This window comes from Mizuhopecten yessoensis, unplaced genomic scaffold (genome assembly GCF_002113885.1).
Source record: "Mizuhopecten yessoensis strain PY_sf001 unplaced genomic scaffold, ASM211388v2 scaffold5061, whole genome shotgun sequence".
Lineage (NCBI taxonomy): Eukaryota > Metazoa > Mollusca > Bivalvia > Pectinida > Pectinidae > Mizuhopecten > Mizuhopecten yessoensis.
Window position 1 is genome coordinate 407,685 of NW_018405860.1, and position 16,436 is coordinate 424,120.

General features: G+C 35.4%; 1 protein-coding gene across 6 annotated transcripts in view; it reads left to right on the forward strand.

The window, feature by feature from the left end:
- LOC110450177 (serum paraoxonase/arylesterase 1-like) overlaps positions 1 to 16,139 on the forward strand; it is a 35,192-nt gene extending 19,053 nt beyond the window's left edge. For all 6 annotated transcript variants that reach the window (XM_021497481.1, XM_021497483.1, XM_021497480.1 and 3 more), the window contains 6 exons: positions 3,033 to 3,183; positions 4,159 to 4,282; positions 4,935 to 5,129; positions 9,409 to 9,487; positions 9,691 to 9,822; positions 14,739 to 16,139. In XM_021497481.1, the coding sequence (XP_021353156.1) occupies positions 3,033 to 3,183; positions 4,159 to 4,282; positions 4,935 to 5,129; positions 9,409 to 9,487; positions 9,691 to 9,822; positions 14,739 to 14,909 (852 nt within the window). In that variant the 3' untranslated portion in view covers positions 14,910 to 16,139. The remainder of the gene's footprint in view (positions 1 to 3,032; positions 3,184 to 4,158; positions 4,283 to 4,934; positions 5,130 to 9,408; positions 9,488 to 9,690; positions 9,823 to 14,738) is intronic.
- The last annotated feature ends 297 nt before the right edge of the window (positions 16,140 to 16,436 follow it).

A 16,436-nucleotide genomic window follows, 5' to 3' on the forward strand; every position in this document is an offset into this window, starting at 1 on the left:
ATATCATAGTCTATAAAGTAATAATATACCAGATTATATCCATATGTACTATATATATAGTAATAATATACCAGATTATATACATATGTATTATACATATAGTAATAATATACCAGTTTATATCCATATGTATTATATATAGTGTGTAGGGTATCACTGTAACAAGCAATAACCATATCATAGTCTATATAATAACAACATACCAGATTATATCAATATTTATTATATATATAGTAATAATTTACCAGATTATATCCATATGTATTATATATAGTATGTAGCGTGTCACTGTAACAAGCAATAACCATATCATAGTCTATATAATAACAACATACCAGATTATATCAATATTTAATATATATATAGTAATAATATACCAGATTATATCCATATGTATTATATATAGTATGTAGGGTGTCACTGTAACAAGCAATAACCATATCATAGTATATATAATAACAACATACCAGATTATATCAATATTTATTATATATATAGTAATAATATACCAGATTATATCCATATGTATTATATAAAGTATGTAGCGTGTCACTGTAACAAGCAATAACCATATCATAGTATATATAATAACAACATACCAGATTATATCAATATTTATTATATATATAGTAATAATTTGCCAGATTATATCCATATGTATTATATATAGTATGTAGCGTGTCACTGTAACAAGCAATACCCATTTCATAGTCTATATAATAACAACATACCAGATTATATCAATATTTAATATATATATAGTAATAATATACCAGATTATATCCATATGTATTATATATAGTATGTAGCGTGTCACTGTAACAAGCAATACCCATTTCATAGTCTATATAATAACAACATACCAGATTATATCAGTATGTATTATATATATAGTAATAATATACCAGATTATATCCATATGTATTATATATATAGTAATAATATACCAGTTTATACCCATATGTATTATATATAGTATGTAGGGTGTCACTGTAACAAGCAATACCCATATAATAGTATATATAGTAATAATATACCATATTATACCCATATGTATTATATATAGTATGTAGGCTGTCACTGTAACAAGCAATACCCATATCATAGTATATATAGTAATAATATACCATATTATACCCATATGAATTATATATAGTATGTAGGCTGTCACTGTAACAAGCAATACCCATATCATAGTATATATAGTAATAATATACCATATTATACCCATATGTATTATATATAGTATGTAGGCTGTCACTGTAACAAGCAATACCCATATCATAGTATATATAATAATAATATACCATATTATATCAATATGTATTATATATATAGTAATAATATACCAGATTATATCCATATGTATTATATATAGTATGTAGGGTGTCACTCTTACAAACAATACCATTATCATAGTATATATAATAACAATATACCAGATTATACCCATATGTATTATATATAGTATGTAGGCTGTCACTGTAACAAGCAATACCCATATCATAGTCTATATACTAACAATATACCAGATTATACCCATATGTACTATATATATAATAATAATATACCAGATTATACCCATATGTATTATATATAGTATGTAGGGTGTCACTGTAACAAGCAATACCCATATCATAGTCTATATAATAACAATATACCAGATTATACCCATATGTATTATACACAGTAACAATGTACGAGATTGTATCCATATGTATTATATATGGGGCAAAGAAGTAATTCCAACAGTGTGGACAAGTTTAGGTTGTCAAATTTTCGGAGCGATCCGCTCCTTTTTCAAGACACAGTGAAACAGAACAGTTACATGTACATATACATCATATTACAAGAAGATAGAATTGATATACTATAATTGAAAATATAGCTATTAAATAAAACCAATAGTCCCCTCGGCTATATGTATTATATGTATATGTATTATATATATAGTAACAATGTTCCAGATTTTATACATATGTACTATACTGTATATATAATGACAGTATCTATATATACTATATATAGTATCAATGTAACAGACAATAGGGTATTATAGCACAAGCCTATAGATGTTAAGTGTGTAGGATATCACAGTACCTGATAGTGTTTGCATAGTGTGGAGCAAATTGGGAATTGTAAACAAACATCGAAATCGACATCGATTTTGTGGACAACTCGTACATATTTACACCTTTGTGTGCATCATCATCATCATCATCATCATCATCATCATTATATGTTTATTTCCTCAAAACTGAGATACATTTACATCGAAATCAAATAATAAGGAAGGGTAATAAAGTACATTTAGTACTGATATGTTCTATGTGCATACATGTTTAACACACTTACTTCATCGTATGTATCAATTGGCATATGTCAATGTATAATACTGTACAATTATATTGATATTTTGTGATGGTTAAAATAGTATGTATGTAAATACAGTCAAGGATTTAAAGTTGTACTTCTAATCATGCGATTATCCTTATTAAACCTCATTGTTCGTATTTATTCTTAATTATTTCGTTTTGCGATTAGTCTCCAGAATTGTCTCACATCGTAGTCTGCGGTTCTCTCTAGTTCCCTATCACATTTATCCATATAATCGTTAATCGCGTTTGTATGTATTGTTCTGAATGACGATTTCGCTTCTTTGTATTGTTTGTAGGTCGAATGTTCTCGCCCTCTAGGTAAAAGACAATCTATAATATACATATGTATAGTATAATACTAACTAAAAAGACGATTTAAAGATTAAGTTAAATGACACAGAAAGCTGATGTAAATTTCTATTATACTATTTGGCATTTTCGTTCATTTAGGATCGATCAGTGGCCCAATATATCAAAAAAAGTGAAAAAAAATCTTCATCTGTATAATGTATTTTTATATGAAAAACATCAAAAAGGGAAACTACAGATGAAACCCTTTATATCGTTGAAAATCGTTCGTTACAATAAATTATGTATTCAAAATTAGTTTTGGATGTTTATAGGCTTCATCGATCATTTTTTTTTTTAATTCAGGGATGTTTTTCTTGGACTCGAGGCCGAATTCTTCTATTTAATTTTTCCAACCCATCACACGGACTGAAGGAACTGCCTATTGTCAGTTCAAGTATGAATCAATCACTGTTAGTTTTCTATGGACTGTCTGCGTGGCGGGACAATCAAACTGGTGAGTGGATCACAGCGAGAGTAATCTGCCCCTGGTCTGTCTCTGTGGTAGAACAATATAATGGGTGAGACGATCACACCACGAGTTGCCTTCCCCTGGATTAGTCTGTTTTGTGGAACTGTACGCTGCTAACTGTATCATCGCTTCATCAACGACACCCGTCATGTAAATCTAGATTAAAACTAAGTAATGTCAGGTCCTCATGACGAGAATTGGGATAGGTACTACAGAACAGCAGGCACATTAATGAGCATTTTCAATTTTTTTTTATTTTCATATCACACAAGAAATTGCCTTCTCATGATAACGTTCATAAAACGTGTCCATAGTCTTCATCAACATCTGTCTTTGGACACTCCGTGTTGTATTAGGGTTAGGGTTAGGGTCTTTGGACACTCCGTGTTGTATTAGGGTTAGGGTTAGGGTTAGGGTTAGGGTCTTTGGAAACTCCGTGTTGTATTAGGGTTAGGGTTAGGGTTTTTGGAAACTCCGTGTTGTATTAGGGTTAGGGTTAGGGTCTTTGGACACTCCGTGTTGTATTAGGGTTAGGGTTAGGATTAGGGTCTTTGGAAACTCCGTGCTGTATTAGGGTTAGGGTAAGGGTTAGGGTTAGTGTCTTTGGACACTCCGTGTTGTATTAGGGTTAGGGTTAGGGTTAGGGTCTTTGGACACTCCGTGTTGTATTAGGGTTAGGGTTAGGGTTAGGGTCTTTGGAAACTCCGTATTGTATTTGTTTCTGTCAGCAGTAGACGTCTATCACAGGAATCATGATAATGAGCGTTACTTTCTGATTTTCTGTGTGGCAGAACAGTTCAGTCGAGATGATCATATTTATATTTATCTACCAGTGTACTGTATGTGGTTGACAGTAAAAACTTAGTTATTTGATTGATTTACAAGATATCTTTTTTTCTGAACCATTAATGAGACAGATATTACAAGATATAGTTTAAATATTGATATATACTGTTTCAGGGGAGATAACTCTGATGGTGATAAACCATGGTGGACCCGAAGCTCACGTGGAAGTGTTTACGTATCGAGAAGCCTCCCAGTCACTGATTCACGTCGACTCAATCACAAGCTCGAAACTAACAATGTAGGTCAATTAAAAGTATCTTATCAAAGCAGAAATAGAAAGTTGGTAAATCATGAAGAACATTGCCATATTACTGCTGTAAAAGGTGATTTAAATGGATTTAAGATAAGTGTAACATTTTCAGAATTTAAACGTTCAATTACCCTTATTGGTAGGTTTGGAGTCTTTACCCTTATTGGTAGGTTTGGAGTCTTTACCCTTATTGGTAGGTTTGGAGTCTTTACCCTTATTGGTAGGTTTGGAGTCTTTACCCTTATTGGTAGGTTTGGAGTCTTTACCCTTATTGGTAGGTTTGGAGTCTTTACCCTTATTGGTAGGTTTGGAGTCTTTACCCTTATTGGTAGGTTTGGAGTCTTTACCCTTATTGGTAGGTTTGGAGTCTTTACCCTTATTGGTAGGTTTGGAGTCTTTACCCTTATTGGTAGGTTTGGAGTTTTTGCTTTCTTTTAAATCAGTAAATCCCACTTGTCTGATCATGAGCAAGAACTGACATTTTATAAAGTGTTCAGTTAAACTACATTTTGTATCGATAAGTGTTTTTAAAAAGTATAATATATAAATGATGATCTAAATGCTGAATGAAAAATAATTTAAAAAGTTATGTGATGGAGAAAGTCATTCAGAGCAAACCAATCTTTTAATTGTACCCTAGTATGAATGATTTGGTGATGACCAGCAGCAGGACCTTTTACATTACGAAGTACTTGACGCTACCTGATCATCAATCGCTGGAGCTGCTACTGATGCTGAAGTACGGCGAGGTTCTATACTACGACGGCAGTGACTTCCGGAGTGTGGCACAGGGACTCCACATGCCCAACGGTATTAACGTGTCACCTGACCAAAGGTCAGTGCTTGGGGTAATAAAGTTAAAAGGTCAGTAAAGAGTTCAATAGAAACTTTAGTAGTGGAAGGCAGTTGTAGAAATCTGTAGTGGTGGTAAGATGGTCAGTAATTGTTGTTTTTACCGTGGGGGTCAGTGCCGGGTGTCAGTGCCGGGGAAGGTAGTAAAGCACAGCCAGTGTAGGGTCGATAGCGGGGTCAGTCTCGTATATTATTTCCCCGTTTCTTGAAGATGATGCCTTCACTGATGTCGTAAATGAACAACATGACACCTAACCGATACCGCCATTAAAATAATGTTTCTTGAAGATGTTAGCCAAGGTACTTCGTTTGTGTGAAATATTGCATGTCTAAGCAATTTCGCTGCTCAAACAAATTGACGCCTGGATACATTTTGATTCAAAATACTTGGGTATACCCTGTCAGTACAGATACTATGATATACCCTGTCTTTACAGATACTTTGATACACCTTGTCAGTATAGATACTTTGATATACCCTGTCAGTACAGATACTTTGATATACCCTGTCTGTACAGATACTTTGATATACCCTGTCAGTACAGATATTATGATATACCCTGTCAGTATAGATACTTGGATATACCCTGTCAGTACAGATACTTTGATATACCCTGTCAGTACAGATACTTTGATATACTCTGTCAGTACAGATATTATGATAAACCCTGTCAATACAGTTACTATGATATACCCTGCCTGTACAGATACTTTGATATACCCTGTCAGTACAGATATTATGATAAACCCTGTCAATACAGATACTATGATATACCCTGTCAGTACAGATACTATGATATACCCTGTCTCTACAGAGATACTTAGATATACCCTGGCAGTACAGATACTATCATATACCCTGTCTGTGTAGATACTATGATATACAGTGTCAGTACAGATACCTTGATATACCCTGTCAATACCGATACTTTGATATACTCTGTCAGTACAGATAATGATACTTTGATATACCCTGTGAGTACAGATACTTAGATATCCCCTGTCAATACAGACACTATGATATACCCTTTCAGTACAGATACTTGATATACCCTGTCAGGACAGATACTATGATAGACCCTGTCAGTACAGCTACTTTGATATACCCCCCTGTCAGTACAGATCCTATGATATACCCTGCCTGTACAGATACTTTTATATACCCTGTCGATATACCCTGTCAGTACCGATACTTTGATATACCTTGTCAGTACAGATACATTGAACAGATACTATGATATACTATACCCTGTCAGTAGTCAGTACAGATATTTTGATAATCCCTGTCTGTACAGATTTTTTGATATACCCTGTGAGTACAGATATTATGATATACCCAGTCAGTGCAGAAACTTAGATATACCCTGGCAGTACAGATACTATCATATACCCTGTCAGTATAGATGCTTTGATATACCCTGTGAGTACAGATATTATGATAAACCCTGTCATTACAGATACTATGATAGACCCTGTCAGTACAGGTACTATGATAAACCATGTCATTACAGATACTATGATAGACCCTGTCAGTACAGCTACTTTGATATACCCTGTGAGTACAGATATTATGATAAACGCTGTCAATACAGATACTTTGATCTACCCTGTCTGTACAGGTACTTTGATATACCCAGTCAGTATAGATACTATGATATAACCTGTCAGTACAGATGCTTAGATATACCCTGGCAGTACAGATACTATCATATACCCTGTCAGTTCAGATACTTTGATATGCCCTGTCTGTACAGATTTTTTGATATACCCTGTGAGTACAGATATTATGATATACCCAGTCAGTGCAGAAACTTAGATATACCCTGTCTGGACAGATAATATGATATACCGTCAGTACAGATACTTATATATACCCTGTCAGTGCGTATACTTTATATACCCTGGCTGTACAGATACTTTAATATACCCTGTCAGTAGTCAGTACAGATATTATGATAAACCCTGTCAGTACAGGTACTATGATATACCCTTTCAGTACAGATACTATATATACCCTGTCAGTCCAGATACTTTGATATACCTTGTCAGTACAGATACATTGATATCCCCTGTCTGTACAGATTTTTTGATATACCCTGTGAGTACAGATATTATGATAAACCCTGTCAATACAGTTACTATGATATACCCTTTCAGTACAGATACTTGGATATACCCTGTCAGTGCGTATACTTTATATACCCTGGCTGTACAGATACTTTAATATACCCTGTCAGTACATATACTTTGATATACCATGTCAGTACAGATACATTGATATACACTGTCTGTACAGATACTATGATGTACGCTGTCAGTACAGATAATGATACTTTGATATACTCTGTCAGTACAGATAATGATACTTTGATATACTCTGTCAGTACAGATAGTTTGATATACCCTGTGAGTACAGATACTATGATATACCCTGTCAGTACAGATACATTGATATACCCTGTCAGTACAGATACTTTATATACCCTGTCTGTACAGATACTTTGATATACCCTGTCAGTACAGATACTATGATATACCCTGTCAGTACAGATACTTTGATATACCCTGTCAGTAGAGCTACTTTGATATACCCTGTCTGTACAGCTACTTTGATATACCCTGTCAGTATAGATACTATGATATACCCTGTCAGTATAGATATTATGATATACCCTGTCAGTACAGATACTATGATATACCATGTCTGTACAGATACTTTGATATACCCTGTCAGTACAGATATTTTGATATACCCTGTCTGTACAGATACTATGATATAACCTGTCAGTACAGATACTTTGATATACCCTGTCTGTACAGATACTTTAATATACCCTGTCAGTACAGATACTTTGATATACCCTGATATACTCTGTCAGTACAGATACTTTGATATACCATGTCAGTACAGATACTTTGATCTACCCTGTCTGTACAGATACTTTGATATACCCTGTCAGTACAGACACTTTGATATACCCTGTCTGTACAGATAATATGATATACCCTGTCTGTACAGATACTATGATATACCCTGTCAGTATAGATACTATGATATACCCTGTCAGTACAGATACTTTGATATACCCTGTCAGTAAAGATACTTTGATATACCCTTTCAGTACAGATACTTTGATATACCCTGTCAGTACAGATACTTTGATATACCCTGTCAGTACAGATACTTTGATATACCCTGTCAGTACAGATACTTTGATATACCCTGTCAGTACAGATACTTTGATATACCCTGTCAGTACAGATACTTTGATATACCCTGTCAGTACAGATACTTTGATATACCCTGTCAGTACAGATACTTTGATATACCCTGTCAGTACAGATACTTTGATATACCCTGTCAGTACAGATACTTTGATATACCCTGTCAGTACAGATACTTTGATATACCCTGTCAGTACAGATACTTTGATATACCCTGTCAGTACAGATACTTTGATATACCCTGTCAGTACAGATACTTTGATATACCCTGTCAGTACAGATACTTTGATATACCCTGTCAGTACAGATACTTTGATATACCCTGTCAGTACAGATACTATGATATACCCTGTCAGTACAGATACTTTGATATACCTGTCAGTACAGATACGTTGATATACCCTGTCAGTACAGATACTTTGATATACCCTGTCAGTACAGATACTTTGATATACCCTGTCAGTACAGATACTATGATATACCCTGTCAGTACAGATACTTAGATATACCCTGTCTGTACAGATACTATGATATACCCTGTCAGTACAGATACTATGATATACCCTGTCTGTACAGATACTTTGATATACCCTGTCAGTACAGATATTTTGATAAACCCTGTCTGTACAGATACTTTGATACACCCTGTCAGTAAAGATAATAGTTTGAAAATAGATTCAGTGTAATGCAATGTCAAAACTTCAATATTGAAAAAGTGACTTTTTTGGCATATTTTATATACATTGTATTTTAAAAGTGAAATCACCTGTGACTGTGCTCTGAACATCATATATGATACTTTTACTATGAAAAGGTTTGTCTCTGATATCAATAAAAAAAATCGTTGTGAATATTGTTATTTCTACCCAAAGACCAGTGGCCCAAACCAATGCCATGTTTCAGAAAAAAAGAAAAGTCTGAGCAATTTTAATCACGTCTATTGAATTCCATTTACAGATAAATTGTGAGTTTCGACATTTTCTAATAGTCCCTCCATGACATTATGGAATTTCAGTACGAAATGATAATTTTGATAGGTACCTGTACGTGTCAGAATTCGGAAGGAAGCAGCTGAAATCCTACCGTATTTTGGACACGGAGCTGGAACACGTGGAGGTAAGGTATTGGTGTTGTACATCTGGCATGCTGTTACAGTGTTAGTTTTTTTTTTAGTACACATGAAAACCTAATATCAGAAATTTAATGCTTTTATTTCACATTATTTGAAGATTTTGATATTGGAAACCATAACGCATAGCATAAAACTTGACTGCAATATGTATAATAAGGAAACATAACTACTGTTTTTGTATCAACAGGACTTGGTTCTGGATACACTAGTGGATAACATAGAGGTAGCGCCCGTGTCTGGTGATCTGTGGGTGGGCTGTCATCCTATTCATTATCTGTTGATAGAGAATGAACATGTTGGATCTCCAGCACCCTCCCAGGTACATTGTTTACATGGACAACTTTTATCTAAAATCTCTACAATATGCGATGGCATTTTTTTGATATAATACAAGTATAGCTACTGAGCAGATACACATTTGAGAGCAAAGTCTTTTCACTCTCACAAATAATGGTGCAATGACAATGTACCTGTAGACTGTTACATAACACACGGAACAACACATGTAGATTGTTACGTAACACACGGAACAACACATGTAGACTGTTACATAACGCACGGAACAACACATGTGGACTGTTACATAACACACGGAACAACACAAGTGGAATGTTACATAACACACGGAACATCACATGTAGATTGTTACATAATACACGGAACAACGCATGTGGACTGTTACCTAACACCCGGAACAACACATGTGGACTGTTATATAACACACGGAACAACGCATGTAGATTGTTACATAACACACGGAACATCACAAGTGGAATGTTACATAAAACACGGAAAAACACATGTAGATTGTTACATTACACACGGAACAACACATGTGGACTGTTACATAACACACGGAACAACACAAGTGGAATGTTACATAAAACACGGAACAACACATGTAGACTATTACATAACACACGGAACAACACATGTGGACTGTTACAAAACACACGGAACAACACATGTAAACTGGAACATAACGCACGGAACAACACATGTGGACTGTTCCATAACACACGGAACAACACATGTAAACTGGAACATAACGCACGGAACAACACATGTGGACTGTTACATAACGCATTCAACAACACATGTAAACTGTAACATAACACCCGGAACAACACATGTAGACTGTTACATAACACACGGAACAACCCAAGTGGAATGTTACATAAAACACGGAAAAAGACATGTAGACTATTACATAACACACGAAACAACACATGTAGACTATTACATAACACACGGAACAACACATGTAGACTGTTACATAACACACGGACCAACACATGTGGACTGTTACATAACACACTGAACAACACATGTAAACTGTAACATAACGCCCGGAACAACACATGTAGACTATTACATAACACACGGAACAACACATGCAGACTGTTACATAACACACGGAACACCACATGTGGACTGTTACATAACACATGGAACAACACATGTGGACTGTTACATAACACACTGAACAACACATGTGGACTGTTACATAACGCATTCAACAACACATGTAAACTGTAACATAACGCCCGGAACAACACATGTGGACAGTTACAGAACACACGGAACAACACATGTAAACTGTAACATAACACCCGGAACAACACATGTGGACAGTTACATAACACACGGAACAACACATGTAAACTGTAACATAACGCACGGAACAACACATGTAGACTATTACATAACACACGGAACAACACATGTAAACTGTTACATAACACACGGAACAACACATGTAGACTGTTACATAACTCCCGGAACAACACATGTGGACTGTTACATAACCCCCGGAACAACACATGTAGACTGTTACATAACACACGGACCAACACATGTGGACTGTTACATAACACACGGAACAACACATGTAAACTGTTACATAACACACGGAACAACACATGTAGACTGTTACATAACTCCCGGAACAACACATGTGGACTGTTACATAACCCCCGGAACAACACATGTAGACTGTTACATAACACACGGAACAACCCATGTGGACTGTTACATAACACACGGAACAACACATGCAAACTGTAACATAACACCCGGAACAACACATGTGGACTATTACATAACACACGGAACAACACATGTAGACTGTTACATAACACACGGAACAACCCATGTGGACTGTTACATAACACACGGAACAACACATGTAAACTGTTACATAACACCCGGAACAACACATGTAGACTGTTCATAACACACGCCACATCACATGACGACTTATAATGTATAACACCCGGAACAACACATGTAGACTGTTACATAACCCCCGGAACAACACATGTAGACTGTTACATAACACACGGAACAAAACATGTGGACTGTTACATAACACACGGAACAACACATGCAAACTGTAACATAACACCCGGAACAACACATGTGGACAGTTACATAACACACGGAACAACACATGTAAACTGTTACATAACACCCGGAACAACACATGTAGACTGTTCATAACACACGCCACATCACATGACGACTTATAATGTATAACACACGGAACAACACATGTAGACTGTTACATAACACCCGGAACAACACATGTAGACTGTTACATAACCCCCGGAACAACACATGTAGACTGTTACATAACACCCGGAACAACACATGTAGACTGTTACATAACACCCGGAACAACACATGTGGACTGTTACATAACACCCGGAACAACACATGTAGACTGTTCATAACACACGCCACATCACATGACGACTTATAATGTTATTCACTTCTCATAATCCATTATCGCCTAGACAGTCTTTTTTGCCCCTACTGGAGCAGACTCTCTTTCTCAAGTCTTTTGGAGCATATCCTTAAATTTCCCATGCTAGTCCGTTTTATCAAAACTCATAGTACATATCTGATTAACTTTTCATGATCCCGAACCACCCCATCTGTACATATATAATTAGGCACGTCCGACAATTTAATCTCACTTATGATCTAACTTCTTATCTAACTTTCTCCTACCAAAACACAATACTAGATGTACCATATGGTAATGACAGTTAGCCCTGTCTGTATTGGGGAGTTCCCCCTCTCGTTACTATCTTTATGTCATCCATGACTACCTTTGTCGCCCCTACAATGTATATGTATAGCCCTATAGCACCATTCACAATTCAACAGTCCCCCCGTCAGTCACCGCACGCTGTTACTCAAATCGTAAGATTTGACCTCAGATGTACTTTTGACTAAAGTGCTGCTCTACACTGATACCCACTGTCTTACGTGTTAAACGATGGTTACAATCCGTAGTGAGTGATGGTTGGTGTCAAGCTCGAAAATTTTATTTCTTTTAAAAATATTTTCAAAATGTATTCTTAGTCAAACTTTTTTGTTTTGAATGCTTTTAATTACTATTTAAAACCCATTCAAACAATAAAAATATGACGCGAAAACCTGAATTAAGGATTATTTCTGAGGGTTATTCCAGACGAGTATATCAAAGGATCCCTGTCCTGATGCAGGCCAAACACAAACATTAATTGCATCGTATTTTTTCAAACACACAGTTATCTCTCCTTAATTTATTTCCCTTTTAATTCATGTATATCTTCAATATCAACTGTAAAAAAGTTCAATGAGATCTCAGAGTTTAAGTGATAGATAACGAATGTCAAATCTCATCGATGAAATATAAATGACCGTTAAATTTGTTCGAACGGTGATTTAAATATATGGCTGTTATTTATTTTGGACCAAAATTTGTGAGCAAAATCCAAATTGAAATGTCCCGAGGATGACATGATCAGAATAAGTTCCCGGTTGAAATGTCCTGAGGATGACATTATCAGAATAGGTTCCCGGTTAAAATGTCCTGAGGATGACATTATCAGAATAAGTTCCCGGTTGACAATATCTTTGTTGAGTTCGGTGGCAAGATATGTCAGGAGACTGTAGGCATTCCGGAGTAAAGCAAATGTACCCCTCTTCTGGCCAATGTATATTGTTTTGATATGATTCTGTATTTATTGATGAGCTTATCAGGACTGTTATTTAGTAATAATAACGCAACAAAGTCCTTCAATTTCACATTAAGAGATATATCGCTGATGTGCTGTCTTTAAATATCATTTTTTTTTATTGACAACATCGGTCCTGAGCTTGAATTCAAGGGCACTATACTTTAACCGCTTTCCTCGATCTTAACTACAACATGGCCGCCATGACGGCTTACCACGAAACTGTACGCTAAGCGGGGCAACATGGCCGCCATAACGGCTAACCACGAAATTGTAAGCTAAGCGGAGCAACATGGCCGCCATGACGGCTTATCACGAAACTGTACGCTAAGCGGGACGATTTTCCGTTTTTGAACTTTCCCTTTCTTGATAATAACATCCATTGTTTTCTAAAAACCGATGTTTTCATGTCGCAGTTAATTTGATATTCAAGAGCTTGCTCCGAATATCACGCTTAGCTTTTCTGAAACATTTGGTTTTATTCCCATTGTACAAAGGCTTCCATGTACATGTGTCCTGTCCTGCCTGATACTTGCCCTGGTTTTATCGATTTTGATTTCGATGTTTTGTTGACACAATGGTATTGTCCGGCTGTTTTTGGTTGTTTTGTGTGTGTGTGTGTGTTTTAATCCTGTAATCAAACATTTTTTTTCTTTGATCATAATATTGGCAGTGCAATAGGTATACTTTATGTCATGGTAATGCGGAAACAATACATCACAGACAGACAACCCCTACAAGGGTGTCATTAGCTCAGTTTAAGAAGTAATTGATCAGTTTAAATCCTTGGCTTGGTTCAGTAGTTGGATTTTCTATAAATTGCAGTAGTTATTTTTAAACCAAACTATCACATTGTTACAGTGTTGAGAGTGTAGAGGTACAGTGGGCAAACATATATGTTACAAAAAAATAAATAAACATCAGATACATTTATAATTGTTCAATTTACTGTAAGGTACACCAGTGTATCTTATATGATTTGATTGTGATAATCAGAGACTAATGATAACCACCACATCGTTCGTTGTGCCTTTGTATAAATATTACAAAAATTAAAGATAGTATTAGATATATATACATATACATATAAAAACACTCTAATAGAATGGAATAGTATAATTCAGGGGCCCCGAACATATTATATTTTTAGGATAAACTAGTGTTTTTTATACATTTTTAATCCCAACCTATGATGATGTAAAACCGCATTTATGTTCGCTCACAGATCCTGAAGGTGAAGACGCTATCCGGAAAGTTTACAGACGTTGTGGAGGTGTACAGGGATCCGGGAACTGAATTTAAAGCATCTTCTGTGGCCTCTGTCTATAAGGGACACATGATAGCGGGTTCTGTGACGTCACACCTGATTTTGTGTGACCTCGTACACACTGATTGATCTATGGCGGTTGATAAAAGTCACACATTATTTTTACTTACTCGTCAACTTAACATCATGTAACTCTAGATGACATTACCATTATATACATACTTCTACATCTGCCTGGTACCTAGATTTGTGAGTAGATGTTTACCTAAAGATTAGGTTAACTAGCGGTATGTTTACATGTACTGGTATTGAATATGACAATTTATACAATTTGTACTGCGGAGCTGTGCACCTTGATGAACACTGATGACTTGTGAGATGTATAGTTAATTGATATACTTATGAAATCTTATTTCCTTTATATTGTTTGGATTTCGTCTCTCGTAAACTTTGAAGAAATAACATGCACGTTTTACATGTGCGGCTGGAAGCTATGTGTGCAATCAATTCCTGAGTGGAAGACTATAGCGTGAAGAGATCCCATGGACTTTACAGTCAGACACTCGGGGGTTGATTCGGCACTTATCCCTCAGCTGCATTTGTACATGTATATAGCAGCATGTATTAAACTTTTATATCATTGCAAAATTCAAAATTATATTACAAAAAAGTATAATAAGTCAAATGTTATAAACTTAATCTTAGTGTATATTACTTAAGTTCCATTTCTACCGGATATTATTTGAATAAAATGTATTGTAATATGGAAAAAACTTGATATAGGCTTTAAGCCTGATGTTCAATCCAATTGATCATGGTTATAAATAACATTTGTTGAAATTGAAATAGGTTAACTCGTTTCAGGTGAGACCATCGTGCTATGCCTCACGTTACATGCGTATTTAACGTTGGAAACTCATTTATCTGAAAATGTTTGCGGATTTTAAAACTTGAATTTCTCACTATTATCAGTGATATACCTTCTCGATATGCAGTGGGAGAAAAGACCATACAAACATACAAACTACTTCATTTGGGCGGCTGGCTGCTTCATTAGACTTTATATTCTTCAGCCAGTTATTCACGACCAACCCTGACCTGGCAGTAGTAAAAATGAAGAAAGTGTGTAGCTCTTCTCTGTCATAAGGCAACAAGAGAGAAAGAGAGAATTTAAAACATTTCAATTTCTCCTCAAATTGGACTCAATGACACCTGTTTCAATACCCATACCACAGACAAGAAGAACAATACATGTGCGTAGGAACCTGCTAACCGCGCCGCGCGTTATCCTCCCGTGGTTAGGCGGTAGAAATTTAGCTTCTAATATATTAATCAGACGCTAATAAAGATGTCATTTTACTCGGGTTTTGTGTTATATAATATCATAATATTGCTTATATACTGGTGGTTAAATTCAATATAAATTCATTGAAGGACATCATAGGACCTTCAACACATGTTAAGATTAAGATATAATTTTTATCAAATAGATAATTCTATTTCACTTGTGAAAATGTAATAAATTAAATATTTGCATCATTAGTTGAACAAAGACAGTTAACATTTTCTGAATGATAATATATCAACACATGTTACGATATAGCAGTTCAAAAATGTATTGAGTCTAAATTTAAAGTAACGTATTCAGGTTATATT